Source organism: Phocoena sinus, chromosome 12 (assembly GCF_008692025.1).
Source record: "Phocoena sinus isolate mPhoSin1 chromosome 12, mPhoSin1.pri, whole genome shotgun sequence".
NCBI classification, from domain to species: Eukaryota; Metazoa; Chordata; class Mammalia; order Artiodactyla; family Phocoenidae; genus Phocoena; species Phocoena sinus.
In genome coordinates, this window is record NC_045774.1 from 71,805,082 (window position 1) to 71,822,457 (window position 17,376).

The 17,376-nt window shown below is 45.4% G+C and overlaps 1 protein-coding gene across 1 annotated transcript in view; it reads right to left on the reverse strand.

Moving 5' to 3' along the window:
* Positions 1-16,529, reverse strand: part of MRAP2 (melanocortin 2 receptor accessory protein 2) — a 55,303-nt gene extending 38,774 nt beyond the window's left edge. The window contains exons 1-2 of the mRNA XM_032651399.1: positions 16,455-16,529; positions 1,159-1,291 (exon numbers count right to left, since the gene is read on the reverse strand). Coding sequence (XP_032507290.1) covers positions 1,159-1,285 — 127 coding nt within the window. The 5' untranslated portion in view covers positions 1,286-1,291; positions 16,455-16,529. The remainder of the gene's footprint in view (positions 1-1,158; positions 1,292-16,454) is intronic.
* Between the last annotated feature and the right edge of the window lie 847 nt (positions 16,530-17,376).

A 17,376-nucleotide genomic window follows, 5' to 3' on the forward strand; every position in this document is an offset into this window, starting at 1 on the left:
TCTAATGTATAACATGGAAAGTATAGTTGATAACACTGTTTCGTACAATTGAAATTTGCAAGGGAATAGAACTTAAATGTTCTCACAATGAATAAACAATCAAACAAATACATACCTGAGGTGATGGATGTGTTAATTAACTCGACGGGGGGAATCTTTTCACAATATATAAAATATATCAAATTATCACTTTGTATACTTTAAATATATTACAATTTTATTTGTCAAGTATACCTCAATGAAGCTGAAAAAAATAGAAAGTAGGAGTGAGGAACCATGAATGCCAAGACAGCTTAGAGTGGCAGCAGCCAGGAAACACAAAAGAAGTGAAAGCATTTCCTTTGCCACATTTGCATCTTCAATTCTAGTCTCTCTTGTATTTCCTAGCATGTTCCATTAAGCTGAGCCAGATAAGAACCTACGATTTTTATGGTGCTGTGGACATTCATTCTGAAACAAGCAAACATCTCTGGAACATTTATGGGGTAACCACGACAGGACCTGGTAATGGGCAGCACTTTCTGCTTATCATGTCAACTCTGCTTAAGGAAACTGAGCTGCTTCATGCTGGCCAGTCAGCAGGCAGTTATGACTGGAGGTGGAAGGTAACCTTTCATAGAGTTATATTTCCTTGCTCTGTGCTGGATCATTAATCACTCCAATAACACAAAGCACAATGCATGCCTATAACACAGAGCTGGGAATGACTGCGGGCTATTCTGGTCCATCACTACGAACACACACAGACAGACTGCTTTCCACAGCCCCAGAAACCCAGTGGGGCTGAAAGGATGTTGCGGACTGTTACAAGAGAAGGTTCTTCAAATTAGAGTTCCAGATTCTATTTGTGTACACATTTTTGATGGTCCAAATGTTCACATGGTTTTGGAGAGCTGGCATCATTAATTTTTTAAAAATCTCATTTGAAAGTGACGTTGATTCATGTTCCGCCACTAAGGGAATCTTTCAAGTTCTTCGTCACTCATATTATACATCCTTGAGCAATAAGTCTATATTTGGAGGGGGTGTTTTCCAGGGATTTGGGGGTAGAGGACACATTTCTATAAAAAGAATGTTCAGGAAAAGTAAACACTGGGGATTTCACAGGTTAAAGCGAACACACATCATGGTTACAATGGGGAATTGCACAAGACTTACATTTGTGAGCCTTCAGTCCTTCAAAGGAAACTGGTCCAATCTCATAATACTCATATTCCCAGGTGTAATCAGAATTAGATGCAGATTGATGGGTTGTCCCATTAGAAACTAACCTCTGGGCAGACATCTCCACCTGCAGAAATGGAGAAAGGCAAGTGTAGAGTCTGTTAACGCATCCACATTGTCCTTGACCCCGTTCAGGAGGTCAGCAGGCAACGGCCTCAGGGAGGTCCTATCCACCAGGTCAGGGACAGCCCTCCCTGGCTGCCTGCATTCCCAGTGGCCATTACTTCCTTTTATCTCTCCACGAGACTGGTATGCATTATTTGTAACCAGAGGCCATGTCTTCTTTCATGGCTGTTCCCCCAGAACTTAACTCAGTGCCTGGCACATAAAAGACTTCCAATAACTGATGAAAGAAGGAAGTAAGGAGGGGGAGAGTGTATCAAAATCTCTGAGCCCACGACTTCAGCCACATCACCTATCACCACCTATGCAGAGCCTACAGAGAATAAATAAAATCAGTATCAGAAGAGAAGAAGCCCAGTAGATGTCTACTGGGCACCTACCATGCAAAAATAAAGACATGGGACCTATGTCTTATGAAATAGGGGTGGAGAAAAAAGAAGGGAACAACAAAAGTCACATCATTGGAGAAGATCCTCAGTGGAATCCCTAATCTTGGTCACTGCTAACTCCTGAAATCTGTCCTATTTTCAGGATGTCCCAATGCCTTGTTTGTTATCATTTGAGATTTTAAAATGCTGACTTCTTTGTGAGACGAGGTTGTACTGTGCAGCATGGATACCAAAGGCAACAAGTGCACAGAGCCAATATTCAGTACTGAGCATCTGCTGTATGTGAGGCACCATATATTGTGGGCTAGGAGGAGATGCTAGACCAGGACTCCAGAGACCTCCTCTAATAATGGGGAAAGAACACTAAGTGACAACAGTAATATAAGGGGAAATCTGAGTAAAGTACCAGCCAAAACCAAGATCCACTGAGCAGTATAACCACTAGATCCCACTCCACAAGAGCTTTCTGAAGCTCCCCTTCTCCCACCCGCCATGGGGCAGTACCACCCACCACTGCCATTAGGGCACAACCCCCAGAGAAACTGAGGCAAAATCACCACCACCCCTCTGGTCCAAGGCACGAGTCTCACCTTTCCCTCTTCCGTTCTTCCCCAGGCCAGTCCTGGACCCCATAGAAACAGACTCCAACCCCTCACATTCTATTGTTCAAAAGATGGTGTGCTGGGACCCAGAGACGCATGCCAGTATCGGAATTAGAGGGTGACTCTGAGTGCCCACCCAGGCGAATCACTCCTCCAAAGGTAGAAGAGAATGTACCAATTGTCCTTTGGGAAAGAAAGCTACACGAATTTTAAGAAAAGCTGACCTTTGAGTAAGGATTCAGTTACCTTCCTAATACCGGCACAAAAATAACATAAAATCATTACCACCATATCTTCTTTGGCATTTCTAGTATTTGAACAAGAGTTGATTTCCCTCAATGATGAAATAGACGAGGGTCTTCATCATTGTTCTCCCTCCATTTGCTATGTTGCCAGGGAAGACATTTCAGCTCTCCCAGCCACATTTTCCTCATCTGCAAAACCGACCATCCTGACTTCCTGTTGTTGGCAGGAAGTGGTCTGGCTACAGCCACTAATTGACACCATCATCATCCACCTGGCCCACTTCTTGAGACCCCTGCTTTTTCTGCTTCTACTCTTACGGATCCATTGCAATCCATTCTCCACACATCAGCCAAAGATCTTTTTAAAAGACAAATTACCCTGTCACTCTTTTGCTTAGTACTTTTTTTTTTTTTTTTTTTTTTTTATTTATTTTTGGCTGCGTTGGGTCTTTGTTGCTGTGCGCGGGCTTTCTCTAGTTGTGGCGAGCAGGGGCTACTCTTCATTGCGGTGCACGGGCCTCTCAATGCGGCAGCTTCTCTTGTTGTGGAGCACGGGCTCTAGGCACGCGGGCTTCAGTAGTTGTGGCACGTGGGCTCAGTAGTTGTGGCTCACGGGCTCTAGAGCACAGGCTCAGTAGTTGTGGCACACGGGCTTAGTTGCTCCGTGGCATGTGGGATCTTCCCAGACCAGGGCTCGAACCCATATCCTCTACATTGGTAGGAGGATTCTTAACCACTGCGCCACCAGGGAAGCCCGCTTAGTACTTTTAAATGGCTTCCCATTGCTCCAAGGACAAAGTCTAAAATCCTTAAAATGTCTTACAAGGTCATGGCTTGAGCCCTGCTGTCTCCTCTCATCTTGCCTCCTTCCCTATACCAAGCCGCACTTGGATTTCTTGCAGTTCCTCAAATACTTCATGCTCCCTGGAATGGGCACACATACTGTTCCCTCCGGCAGGAGTATTCCTCCTACCACTTCATCCTAACCCACCCCTCCTTCTCTGCATACTCTTGTCATCTACACTGGAATCATCAAATCCAGCCCACTACCTTTTTTGTATAGCCTGCAAGTGAAAAATATTTTAATATATTTAACGGTTGGGGAAAAAAATCAAAACAATGATATTATTTCATGACCTGAGAGAAGTATGTGAAATTCAAATATCAGAGTCCATAAATAAGGCTTTATTGGAACACAGCTACCCTCGTTTGTTTTTGTATCTTTTGTCTTCTCTAGCACTATAACAGCTGAGTATTAGGGACAGAGATAGTAGAGCCGCAAAAACCTAAAATATTTACTTTCTGATATTTTATAGAAAATGTTTACCAACCCCTCCCCGCCTTGAGAGCCATGGGAAAAAAATGATCTGAGCTTCTGTTTTCCCATCAGGAGAATGAAGGTGATAACAGTACCTACATCATGGAGTTGCTGTAAAGATTAAATGTAATGTTGCATGAAATGTGCATAGCCAGGACCCAGGTTGAGGTCAATCAAGAGTAGCCAGCACTATTATTATAAGCTAAGAAGTGCTAGTCTGGGATAGAAAAGTCTAGGTTTATTCTTTAGACAACACCAACTCCCCTGTCAGCCAGTTCCTATCAACTTCACCATGTGGTTAATTGATCTGTGTGGTCTAGACAAATGAATAAAATTACTATAATAAAAAATAAGTCAAAAGGCATTCGTTTCAATGGTTTAAAAATCATAATGAGAAACATACATCATGGGATTCATGATGTTTCATCAAGTCAAAAATAAGGTAATTTCTCTTTTTTTAAGGAAAATAAGATGAAGTCTGGTTTGAGCATATCATTTTTATTGGAAATCAGCATTACAGCCAATGTAATAAGCAGAGGGAGGCACTGGGCTTCATCTGGTGTCAAAAATAGAAAATAGAATAAAGTACATGAAACAATGGAGAAAATAAAGATGAGAGAGTGTTTTCCATGCTCTGAGCATCACTCCCCATGGCTATGCTCTTCTCCACATCCGTGCACAGTGGTTCCCCATCTGTGGCCGCCCAGGCCCATGGGACCAGAGGGTCTTCCTATAGGCTCAGGAAGAAGCATTAGCACCACCTGCACAGGGCCAGCCAGGAACTAGCAAGCAAAATATCTGTAAAAGAGTCAGATACCAAGAAGCATCAACCACTTACCTACCACAGAGAGAGTGTCTTTTCATTCCTTCTTTTTCTCTCCCTTACATCATTCCTGTTCTTCTAAGTGAACTATTTAAGGATGGAGGGAGACCATAGGTGAAAAGGTCCTGAGAGTGGAGAGGCTGCCCTTTAAGAGATGCCTGACAGATGCCTGGAGACAAGAGGTTCTCTGGGGAAGCAGAATAGGATGCCGGCCACCCCCCTCCCACCCAAGCAGCCACCGTTGTGGAGGACTTCAGGTAAAAGGAGCGGCTTGTGTTTTCACTGGCTATTTCCTCTCAGTTCTTGAATTCCAAAGATGGATCTGGAGGACAGAACCTCTGGCTTCTGCTTTCACCTCGCACCCTTGAAAAAGTCCATGAGGTAATGTTTTCATGCAAGTCTCAGATCAACCAGCTTGGGCCATCACATGCACAAGGACAAACAACAAACAGAAGGCAGGATTTTGTATAATGTCCATTGTAGTCCAGGGTTGCCTTTCTGAGCTTCGCAGACACAGAAGCTAGCACTGTTTCACCATTTGGAAACTGCCAGCATGTCTGGGTATCAGCCTCCAGAGGGTGATATTCTCATCACAGTGAGGAATGTCTGGGCCTTAACACACACTGAGGGAGAGGCAGGGGGGTGCGCACTGAGGCTTACTCATGGGGTGCTGGAATCAGACAGCTGCTCTCTTCAGAACACGGCAAACAGGAAACGCAGAGCTCGGTATGCGGCTGCCCTCTGCACCCACTCTGCTCCTGCAAAACCCCCTCCTGAGATTCTCTTAATGTCAGGTTTCTTCATAATATTAGCATCACTAAAAATAACTTCTTCCAGAGGCAACATATCCCAAACAAGCCTCCAGGAGCTGCATGGAGAGACTAATTGATCTTTTGAGCGTCTTGCCAACAACAATAATGAAAAATTATGACTGCACCTCACAGCCCCACCTGAAAAGGAAGTTTACCTTTTCCAGGTGTGCACAGGGTAGCTTAGGCCAGCTTATGGGGGTGGGAGAGGGACGGAAGACCTCAGACACAAACAGAGAGGGCTATTAGCAGGTCCCAGACACCTCTCATGGCAGTCTAAACAGCTCTCTTCTCCCACCCACATTCCCAACACTTTCATCTCTCCTTTCAATTATCCAGTCTTTCCTCCTCCAACCCAGATTCCCACACCACTCCTGGGCACCCTCTTGCCTTCTTAAAGACAGGTCAAGCAATTCTCTCCACCTCCCTGAATTTGGGAAGATGTATATGGACATGGAACCTCCCATGGAGTGACTAAAAACTCTCCATCAATAGCCTTGGTGGGTCATGTTGGGTACATGGGCCAGGGGAGCTGTTTCCTTGGAACTGGACCTTTATTTCCATGTTAAGGGGTAGACATCAGCACGTGAGTTTTCCAAGTGGCCACCAACTCAGGCACGGGACTAACACAATAAAGAGAGAACCAAAAGATGCCTATAAACCCTAAAAAATGAGCACATGTGCACGCACGCACACAAAACTGACAACACAGCCAGGAAGATAATCCAAGCAGCTGTTGGCCAGGCCACAGACCCAAAGACCCAAGGTGATCAGCTTGTATGGAGGCAGACCTAATGACCCATTTGGATTTGAGATCAAAATTCCCAATTGCAGTCATTCTATCTTCTTTCTGTTCAATTCCCAAATTCCAAAAGTGGGCATGCCACCCAGGATGCCAACCTCCATTCTGACCTGGGCCATGAAGGTCTCATTAATTACTTATTCTTATCTCTTTCTTCCTTCTATTCCTAGGAACAACTATCCCCATCAAAACAGAGAAGTCACACTCTTGACTCATCACCCTTTCTCTCTCCCAGCCAAGACATCCAAAAGACCAAAGGTCAAGTGTGGCCAGGCTACATTCTGGTCACTGAGGAGCCCAAGGTCAGAACTTCAGAAGCACAGCTTTAGAAGCTTAATTCCCTCATTGCGCAGAGGTCTGACCAGGCACCCAATCAGAACTGACGGTGCACTCAGCTTACCTGCATCTATGTGGGGAGGACCAAACAGAGAAAATGAGAGTCTGCAAGGTTATGAGTCGGGCTCATGGTTACACCAGAGCCAGCTGGATATTCCTAAAGCATTTCTAAAAGGCACTACATCCCAGCAAGGAATCACGTTTGACCCCTAAAATCAGAACCTCCAAGGTCCCCTCCCAGGGCAGTGCTTAACAAACGCTGACACGGTCTTCTTCCCAGCACACTGCTCTTTTCTATAGATTCCGTGCAAACCACATTCTACCTGCACTCGTCACTTTAATTCTCAAGTTTGCAGATTCCTTTTCTGTGAATCCATTTTAAGTCAGCAACTTCTTTTGAGGGTGTGGATTTTTACTTTCTTCAATTAAAGAGGCAATGCTTCCAGGACTTTAGTCCTCCACCTAACTATTATCTTTTGACTTGAGCCTGCATCTTACCTTTGAAGTCTGAGATTCTGGCCACTCACTTCAGGCTAGAGATGTTACACACACACACACACACACACACACACACACACACACACACACACATGGTTCCTCCTCCCTTCTCAAAAGGACATACCTCCCAAATTTCTCTACATTATCAAGGTTTATGCCTTCCTGGGTATTTCCTAGAAAGTACTCAGTTACTCAGCGGACTTCAAAAACACGGTGGCTGACAGCTGGCAGAGAAATTCTGGATGCATCTTCCCCCTGCCTCTCCCTACTTCTCCACTGCCCACCAGCAGCTTATTTCTAGGAACAAAACATGGAACAAAAAGTGTTTGCAAGCTTTAAGATTTCCTGCCTGAATATCAGAATCAATGCCAATAGAAGAACAACTTTTAAAACTAGAGACGAAACTTAATATTTTGTACAGCTAGATATTCAGCCAATGCCTGAAATGCAGAGATGCTGAATTAACGAGCAGACGTCCTTCCTCCACCAGCTGTTAGCTCAAAGAGGATAAGAAGATAAGGGGTGGGTCCTACACCCACCTCTTCCAGTTATATTCTGGGCACCTACATAGTTGTAAATAGGCTGAAAAGTACTTTTTAAAGTTGGTGCTTCCCAGCTCTGTGGTACTCCCTGGGTCAGCCCAGCAAACGGTTATTGCATGACCTACTGGAGGGGTGGGGGACACAATGGCTGTCCTTGAGCCCTTTGGAGGGGTCTCTGGAGATGGTAACAGACCTCTGCAATATACCACAGTACAGGCTATGCTAGGAGCGCACGAAACAATCCTCCGGTGGCATTCTCTTCCCTCTGGTCTCTTTTCCATCAGGGCAGGGGCCTCCCCTGCTTGCTCACCGCTGTATTTCCAGCAACCCATCCAAAACCTGGCTCATATCAGACATGCAATAAATACTTATCGAGTCGGTTTCTCATGATGTGGAAAAGCCACAAAATTATCTTCTTTCACCCTTTCTCAACCCTAAACCCGAGAGCAGAGTTCTCCCATTCTAACAGAGGCTTCAGCTGGACAGAGAGAAGAACATCAGGCCCACACAGGGAAAAAACACCCAAGAAAGAGGCTGTAAAGGCTCCATCTGGGAAGGATTTCCCGAGAAGTGACAAGGCACGGCTCTGAGATGTGTGTGGAGGTGGCAGGCACACTGCCCTCAGCTCTGCAGATTTAGGGGGCTGGGTTTCCACAGTCCTCCAGGGCTGAGTCGGTCACGCTGACCAAGCGAAGAATGATTTATAACCAGAGCATCCATTTGTGGAATTATAATAATGAACAAAATGGCCAAGCAGATCAGAGCACAAGTTTTACACAGTCTGGGAAACAAAATTGAAGATCAGATTCACCACATTAGCTGGTGAATGTGGAATTAGGGCAAAGGACTCATGTTACATGATATACCCCATTGCACACAAGACAGGATGCTCTGCTGTTTGTCTTGTATCCCAACATGGATGCCCTGTTGCAGCCACAAAGTGAGGACACTCTCACTGGTGGTGGGGTTGGTGTCCCCACCATGGAAATGTCATCCGGTTAGTGAACTCCTGTCTCTTTCTGAACCTTGCTTTTCTTGGTCTGGACTTCAAAATAGTCTAGGCATGTTGAGGACATCAGTAGAATCCCAAGTTGACCACTCTCTTATAATTAGGTTTTTTTGGGTTCCTATTACTATTTAATTTTGCTTTATTCCTGAGCCTTCCATAAAAGTACGGCAGAAGATCTAAATAGACGTTTCTCCAAAGAAGACATACAGATGGCCAAAAAGCATGTGAAAAGATGCTCAACATCACTAAATATCAGAGAAATGCAAATCAAAACTACAATGCTGGAGAGGGTGTGGAGAAAAGGGAACCCTCCTACACTGTTGGTGGGAATCTAAATTGGTGCAGCCACTATGGAGAACAGTATGGAGGTTCCTTAGAAAACTGAAAATAGAGCCACCACATGATCCTGCAATCCCACTCCTGGGCATGTATCCGGAGACAACCATAATTGGAAAAGAGTCATGTACCACAATGTTCATTGCAGCACTACAATGAAAAAGAATGAATATATGTATATGTATAACTGAATCACTTTGCTGTGCACCTGAAACTAACAAAACATTGTAAATCAACTATACTCCAATGAAATTAATTTAAAAATAAATTAATTTTTTTAAATTACTTGAGTCAAGTCAAAGAACCAGCTATCAAAAAGCAGTGCTTCAGGGCTTCCCTGGTGGCGCAGTGATTGGGAGTCCGCCTGCCAATGCAGAGGACATGGGTTCGAGCCCTGGTCTGGGAAGATCCCACATGCTGTGGAGCAACTAAGCCCATGCGCCACAACTACTGAGCCTGCGTGCCTAGAGCCCGTGCTCCACAACAAGAGCAGCCACTGCAATGAGAATCCTGTGCACCGCAACGAAGAGTAGCCCCCACTCGCTGCAACTAGAGAAAGCCCACATGCAGCAATGAAGACCCAATGCAGCCAAAAATAAATAAATTTATTTTTTTTAAAAAATTGGTGCTTCATCATGAAATAACACTTCACACCCATTTGAATATGGCTATCATCAAACAAACAAAAAACCCAAAACCAGAAAACAGTTAAGTGTTAGCAAGGATGCAGAGAAATTGGAACGCTTGTGTGTTGTTAGGAAGATAAAATGGTGCGGCTGCTATGAAAGATAGCATAGTGGTTCCTCAAAAATGTAAATATGGAATACCTTATGACCCAGCATTTCCACCTCAGGGTATATACCCCAAAGAACAGAAAGCAGGAGTTCCAAGAGATATTTGTACCTCGCCATTGCAGCATTATTCACAACAGCCAAAAGGAGGAAGCAATCCAAATGTACACTGCTGGATGAACAGATAAACAAAATGTAGTATGTACGTGCAACGGAATATTATTCAGCCTTAGAAAAGAAGGAAATTCAGACATATGCTACAACATGGATGAACCTTCAAAATATTATGCTAAGTGAAGTAAACCAGACACACAAGAACAAATATTGCACGATTCTACTTACATGGGGTATCTAGAACACTCAGATTCATAGAGACAGAAAGTAGAATGGTGGTTGCCAAAGGCTGGGAGGGGGGGGAATGGAGAGTTTTTGTTTAATGGATACAGAGTTTCAGTTTCGGAAGATGAAAAACTTCTAGAGATGAATGGTGGTGATGGTTGCACAACACTGTGAATGTACCTAATGCCACTGAGTTGTGCGCTTGAATATGGTACATTTTATGTTATGTATATTTCACTCACAAAATGTTCTAACATTTTTTAAATAAGAAAAGAATAATAATAAAAATCAACATTTCCTGACCAATGTACTAGGGCTGGGGGAGGGTAACTGAGAGCTCCCCAAAGTAAAAGACCACCCCAGGGGACAAAAGATGGTGCTGGGACATCCAGGCACCCTCCCCGTGTGGGTCCTTCCTCTATGGCCAACCTTCAAGGATCCAGCTTTGCTCTGTTCAAGAACCCTTGTGGCACCTTCTTGCCAAGTAAAAGGAATACTCTGTCCAGGCTGTGAGGAATCACACTTCCCTATGCCAGGGGAAGCTGGCAGAATATTTATGTTGTGCCAGCCGTGGTCCTCCCACGGCTAGTCCTGGAAATAGACTAGTCCTGGAAATAGACTGCTTCCCAGTCTCTCCTTTCTATAAGTTTCACCTCCTATGGTCCCTGTCATTAACCCACTGCATTTCAGCATAAGTCCACCACCAGTTATTCTTCCGAAGCTTCCAGGGCCTTCTCTTGGATTACATTTAAAGTCTGTTGCTTCCCCAGGACAAAAAGGAAGTGCCTCAATCTCATAAAACTGGCTCCAGTCTCTGGGAAATGCTTCCTGGAGACCAGCTGGATTTCATGGACCCGGAAAATTGGAATGCTGACATTTATATTTTGCCAAGTAAGGAAATGTGTAAAAAACAACTATCATTAACAATTATTACTTCATAGACAAAAAGTTATTTTAAGCACCCTCCAAGTATGAGAGATATAATCTCACAATAAAAATAGCCCTCTGCAAGAAAGGAAAGTCGGCTGTCTGGCATCAGTATTTTCACAGCAAGCAGTCAGTTCCATGCAGGTGTGCACTACATTGCCTCTGGCCACTGCACTCATGTAACAGCTACCTGGAATGGCTTAAATATTCACTCTCTGACAGCAAAGAGAAAGAACTAAAAGAGCTGTAGTGAAATTCCTTCCAGACCTATGACTCTAGGGCTTAATAAAAGACTAAGTTGCTTTCCACTTGCATCACAAACTCAATGATGTGTGTGTGTTTGTGAAAACTGTGTGTGTACGTATGTATGTATGTGTGTGTGTGTGTGTGTGTGTGTGTGTGTGTGTGTGTGTGTGTGTAGTACAATATGGATAAGGTCCTACTATGGGCTGAGTTGTGTCCCCCAAAATTTATAGGTTGAAATCCTAGCTCTCAATACCTTTGGATGTGACTATATCTGGAAACAGAGTCTTTAAAGAGGTACTTAAGTTAAAATGAGGCTGTTGGGATGAGCCCTAATGCCATCTGACTGGTGTCCTTATAAGGAGAGCCGATTAGGACACACAGAGAGACACCAGGAGCATTCATGCACAGGGACAAGCTTGTGAAGAGGCAGCAGAAAGACGGTCATCTATAAGCTAAACAGAGAGGACCAGAAGAGATCCTTCCCTTATGGTCCTCAGAGGAAACCAACCCTGCTGACACCTTGGCCTTGGACTTCCAGTCTCCAGAGCTGTGAGACAATGAATTTCTGTTGTTGAAGCCACTCAGATTCAGGTATTTTGTTACATACTAGCATACTAATACAGCTGCTGAAAGTAATATTTTAAAACCAATGTTCTCTTTGATGAGTTACTTAGACAAACTCTCCTAGAAAAGCCATTAAAAATAACTTACTTTATACCAATCACTCTCACCAAATAAAGTTTTGGAAAGAAAACCAAACGCCATTAATCTATCCCACTATATGCCATCTTTAGCCACTACATTTATCACGGCCTCATCACCATGTCCTTCAAGGAGAAAGAACATGAACACGTTAAAATTAGTATATGAGTCAATTCAGCCCAACAAGGATATTCTCAACACTGTGAGCTTGACTTTGAGTGATTTAGTGGCAGCTGAAAAGTCAAGGCCTGTACCCTCAAAGAATTCAGAGAATTCAGGGTTGAATTTAGAACCATGCTTTCCCCTGCTGAATTTCACCCTCTTAAACACACACAAACACACACAGGTTGGGAAGCATCAAGAAAGCCTGATGACACAAACAGATAGCAGATGCAAACAGTCATTAAGAAAGGAAGGGCTCATTATGGCAGAGGAGCCTGGGGTGAGGGGACCCTCAGAGATGGCCCTCTGAGTCTCTGCGCACTCTGTCCCACCTGCCAGCCTGCACTGCCATCTCCCACTCTCCAGACTCCTGCCTACCTTTGAGGGTAGGGCTCAGTCACCGTTTCCCCCATGGAATTCTGTCCAACTATCTCAGCCTCTGAGGACTCTCTCCCTTTTCTCAAATCCCATCACATGGATTACTTAAATCTGTCATTTTAATAACGAGACGGTATAAATCAGACTCACTTAGTGCCTCTTACTGAACCCTCATACTGATTTATATAGATGCTAGTATAAAGCCTGACGGCCAGATGAATTAACATTTTAATGGCACTAGGGAAACAACTGCCCTTTCCATTTAAATTAGTGGAATTTTTGAAACAGCTGGCAGGAATAAGACTAAGGAGAGCGAGATTGGCCATCTCTTAAATCACTGTGAGGACGATGTGGCAAACAAGCCTACTTTGTATTTATTGCTGATGGACTCTATCTCCAAGCAGCACACACTGTTCCTTACAGCCCTAAGCTGAATCATTCCTCTGACAAACAAGCAAGAAAGGAAGGGGACCAGGTATTTCAATCTCTGCTCTACAGAAAAGGGAATTTAAACTAAAGCAGTGGTTTAAGATCTGGAGACAGAGCAGCAGGAAAGCTACACCTTCTAATGATCATTTTCTAATGATCTAATCCCTCCTAGGTCTCCCCTCTGCTTGCCTGGGACTGAGGGTGTCAGCCCCCAAATCTTGGGTCATACCTGGTTCAACCTCCTGGAGCATCAATTTTAAGAGAAAACTTGGAAGACATTTTTATATTAAAAAAGTGCAGACACATTACAAAGTAAACTGCAAATATCAAATGGAAGCTCATGGATAAACATCTACTTGCTTCTGGCAGCCTTGGCCTCTGCTTTGGACTCCCAGAAAAACGGGATAACTCTCCTCGCCTATTGAGGTAATTTAGTGGAAATTTTAAAGAAGCTCTGGTAGGAATATATGTAGGTTTACGTGATATAGTTTCCTTCATCATAAATTTCTGATTTTTTCCCTTTTTTTAACAGAAGATAAAATTATATTTTCTGGGAAAATCTACACAAAGGTTAGGAGAAAGACAGGTAATGTTTATAACCAATACCCTCACTCATCTCCTAATTATTTTTTTTTTCTTATTCAACCAGGCAAATTCAGAGCCAATCCTTAAGGAAGCAGCTCCCTCAGCTGCCCCACCTTTGCCTTTAATTGCTGTTTTTGCTGTTCCCAAGTACACGCATGAGGAAAACAAGCGCACCTTTAGGGAGAATAATTACTGGAGACTTATAAATTATTTTCACTTGAAGGGTTATGAAATGTACCAATGTTCTCTAGGCAGGGGAAAATTACATAGATCTGGGTAACACAGACACTAGCAATAATTAAACCGAGACTTTTAAAAAACATCCATCATTTTAGCATCTCATAGATCCTCTATGTAATCTTGGACCAAATACTTAATCCCTCTGTGCCTTAGTTTCGTCATCTGTTAAATGGGAATGGTGATAATTATATTCCCTACTTCATGGGGGTGCTACAGGATTGAGAAAAAATTACAAAACACTTATACCTCTGCCTGGCATGTAATAAGCTCCATGAGAATATCTATTTTTTAAAAAGGCCTGTCCTTATCACTGCTATCACAACCCACGTTTGCTATTGAGCAGCTACTTCACACGATGGTTCATTTGGGCCTGGTGGGCCATTAAGACCCTCAGGTTTCTTCTCTCACATGAACTGCTGCTTAACGAGGCCACCCCATCCTTTACTTTTTTCATTGATTCTTTGAACCCAAATGCAGAACAGGACCTTCAACCCTACTGTGAGCCAAAACATTCTAGTATTATTATCTCTTGTCCAGAGATAAAATGGGTCTTGGAGAGTATCCTCCCAGATCTGTAATTGCCACAGCTCTGATAAATGTCCCCTCTATGTCTCTCTCCTGATGAGTGACACAGGAGATGCAGACTCAGGGACGACGCCTTGTGGTGTGTCCACTCTTCCCACGCCTTATCCTTAGGGATAGTATGATATTTCGTAAAACGCCTCTGCAAAGGCAGGACACACTTTAGATCATCCATGATGGGGAGGGGGGAGGGGACTGAGAATTCCGATTGGCAAAATATCTCAACACCTGGGGGCCTAGAGAAATGGGAAGGAGGAAGGTTACATTTTCCAGAAGGTGTTGATGATATTATTTGCAAGGTAAAAGACAGCCCCCCACTGTGAGCAGATGAAGTTAGCCTGGAAGAAACAATGGGGCAGCCGGGGTTAGGTATGCACGCCCATGCAGAGGCAGTACGATAAAGGACACACACTGCGCACACACACGATTCATAAAATAACTGCCCTTGCACATACAATGCACTCTGATGCTTTCTCTTCCCTTCTATTGAATTTCATGTTTTAAAAAATGCTGGTGCAACTCACTGCACTGATAGCATTTCACTAAAGAGTCACAGCCCACAGTGGATATGGCATGCACCAATCTACAGCCCCAGTAGGTTGCTAGAAAAGACAAAGAAGACCATTTGCATAAATTGAATTTGTAAATTCTCCTTTCCTAGGTGGTCTTGAGCTAGCTTCTCTAAGAATTTGTTCTGGAGGGTTGCCAGGATTCAGTGTTTCCTTCTTTTGAAGTCTGCTGGCTCTGCTCTCATTTCTCAAGCCTGCTCTGAGGGACTGTGAACGCTTTCCCTGCTCTAGGATGCCTGCTATTTGGGCCTTGAACAATCCAGCCTGGTTTCAGGGTTTCCAGATCCTCTTTAAAGGGATTTGGGCTGCTCTTCTCACAATGAAAAGAAGGAAATCTATTGGTAGCAACTCAGCCTTCCCCTGTCACCTGTTAATATCACCTCATCTTCCATAAACACTGGATGATATTCCCGATTCGAACAAAACTCTTTATTGTTGGGCACCCCAGCTCCTGGCAGCCTCTCCTGCAGTCTGGACCCAATCCTTACAGCCGGGGGCCTTACCTGCCTGCGTTCTCAGTGATGCGCCCCCAAGTGATGTACCTAAGGGCCACTGGCTCACAGTCCTAGTTTCCAGTCCTCCCCACTATTAACTGGGGGATTCAACTGGGAAAACTTAATATCTCAACCTAATTTTCTTCACATGTAAACTGGAAATACGACCACTTACCTCTAGGGTTTTCATGAGAATTAATTTACACGTGGGAGTTCCCTTCTCCTCCCTGGAGTAGCAGGGACATGTCCCCTCCAAGCTCCCTTTGCTTTCTGAACACCATGGAAGGTTTCGTTTTCGTCAGATGAAATCCACAGTATTATCTGGGATTCCCCGTGTCAACTAAACCGCGGCGGAAACCACAAAGCCTCCGAACAAGTTTCTAATGAGGCGACTCTTTGTCTTCCTCAACTGATTACTCAGAAAGGATGGAAACAGGGAGAAAAACGAAACCGATATTTCCCTCTAATCAGTAAAATGACCTGCAGGCAGGCGCCCCAGCGCAAACAAAATGAATTAACCAACCGTCAAGCCGGCATCATTCCCAGAGCCCGGCCCAAGGCAGGGGGCCCGCACCCGAGGGCTGCGGGCTGCGGGCAGCGCGCTCCTCCTGGACCAGCAGGTCGCCCGCGCCCAGGTCGGGGGGCTCTCTCGCTTGCCGGGCACATCGGGGCTGGCCGTTCTCCCCCCGGGTGGGAGAAGGTGTGACTGGTCAGTAAGCGGGAGCGAGCGGAGGAAGCCCACCCTAGCCCCAAGCGCCGCGCTTTCAGCCTTTTCCGACGCCCTAGCGCAGGACACGCACATCATTCCGCTGCGAAGAAGGCTTTGAACTTGGGTGCTCTCCACGGGCCCGCACTCTTGCCCTGGGCACCCTCGAGCCCCAGATCTCCCCTCCCCGCTCCCATTCTCCAACTCCGCCAAACTAAAAACCACCCCCAAACCCCAGCGAGCCCGACCGTGGAAGCTGGAGGCGCACGCCCGCGACGCCCCGTCCCGCCGGCGGTTACCGGCTCCTGCAAGGTGCGTGAGTGCCGCCGCCGCCGCCTCCAGCCGCCTGGCCGGTGGGTGGCTCCCGGCGCCGCGGTGCGGCGGGGACGCGCGCTCCCGACCTACGGCGGAGGCTTCGCGGGCGCGGGGCCGCCCCCGGCCCCACCCCACGAGCCCGAGGGCGCCGGGCCGGAAGGAGCGAGCTCTGCGGAACCCTCTGCGCCCGGGGGCGCTCTCGCACCGTCTGGATGAGAGCCTGCCGCGAGGAAGGGAAAGGGACCGGAGAGAATTGTTCGCCCTCCCGGCTGGGCAGTGCGTCCCCTTGGCCGACTTTGAGTGACAGGAGCCCAAGAGCTGAGCGAGAAGGAGTGAAGCAGGATGCATGAGAGTTAGGAAAAATCCTCAGCAGTAGGGTTCAAGTTCAGTTATGCTGGGACCCTCCATCATGTGCTACTTTAATTACTACCTCAAATTTATCTCCTCCTGCCTCCTGGTACTGGCGCCCACCCAGTCAAATATCCCCCAAACGGGGCCCCCAAAGGATGGGACTGGGCCGGGCGTAGTTTCAAGTTAGCTACGTGGCTCACTCCTCCCTTACAGTAAATATTTATCGAGTCCGTATTCCATGCCGGACACTGATCTGGGCGCTGAGAAAATAGCCTCCTGGAGCCTATATTCTAGTGTAGAGACAGGCAGTCAACAGAACCAATAAGTACATGTCCCATATGGATAGCGACACGTGCTGTAGAGAAGAACTAACTCAGGAAGGGCACAGAAAATGTTGATGGTGTGTGTGTGTGGGTGTAGTTTTAAACCAGGTGATCGGAGATGACCTCACCGTGGAGATGGCTTTTGAGTAAAGATCTAAAGATGAGGGATCAAATCCTGCTG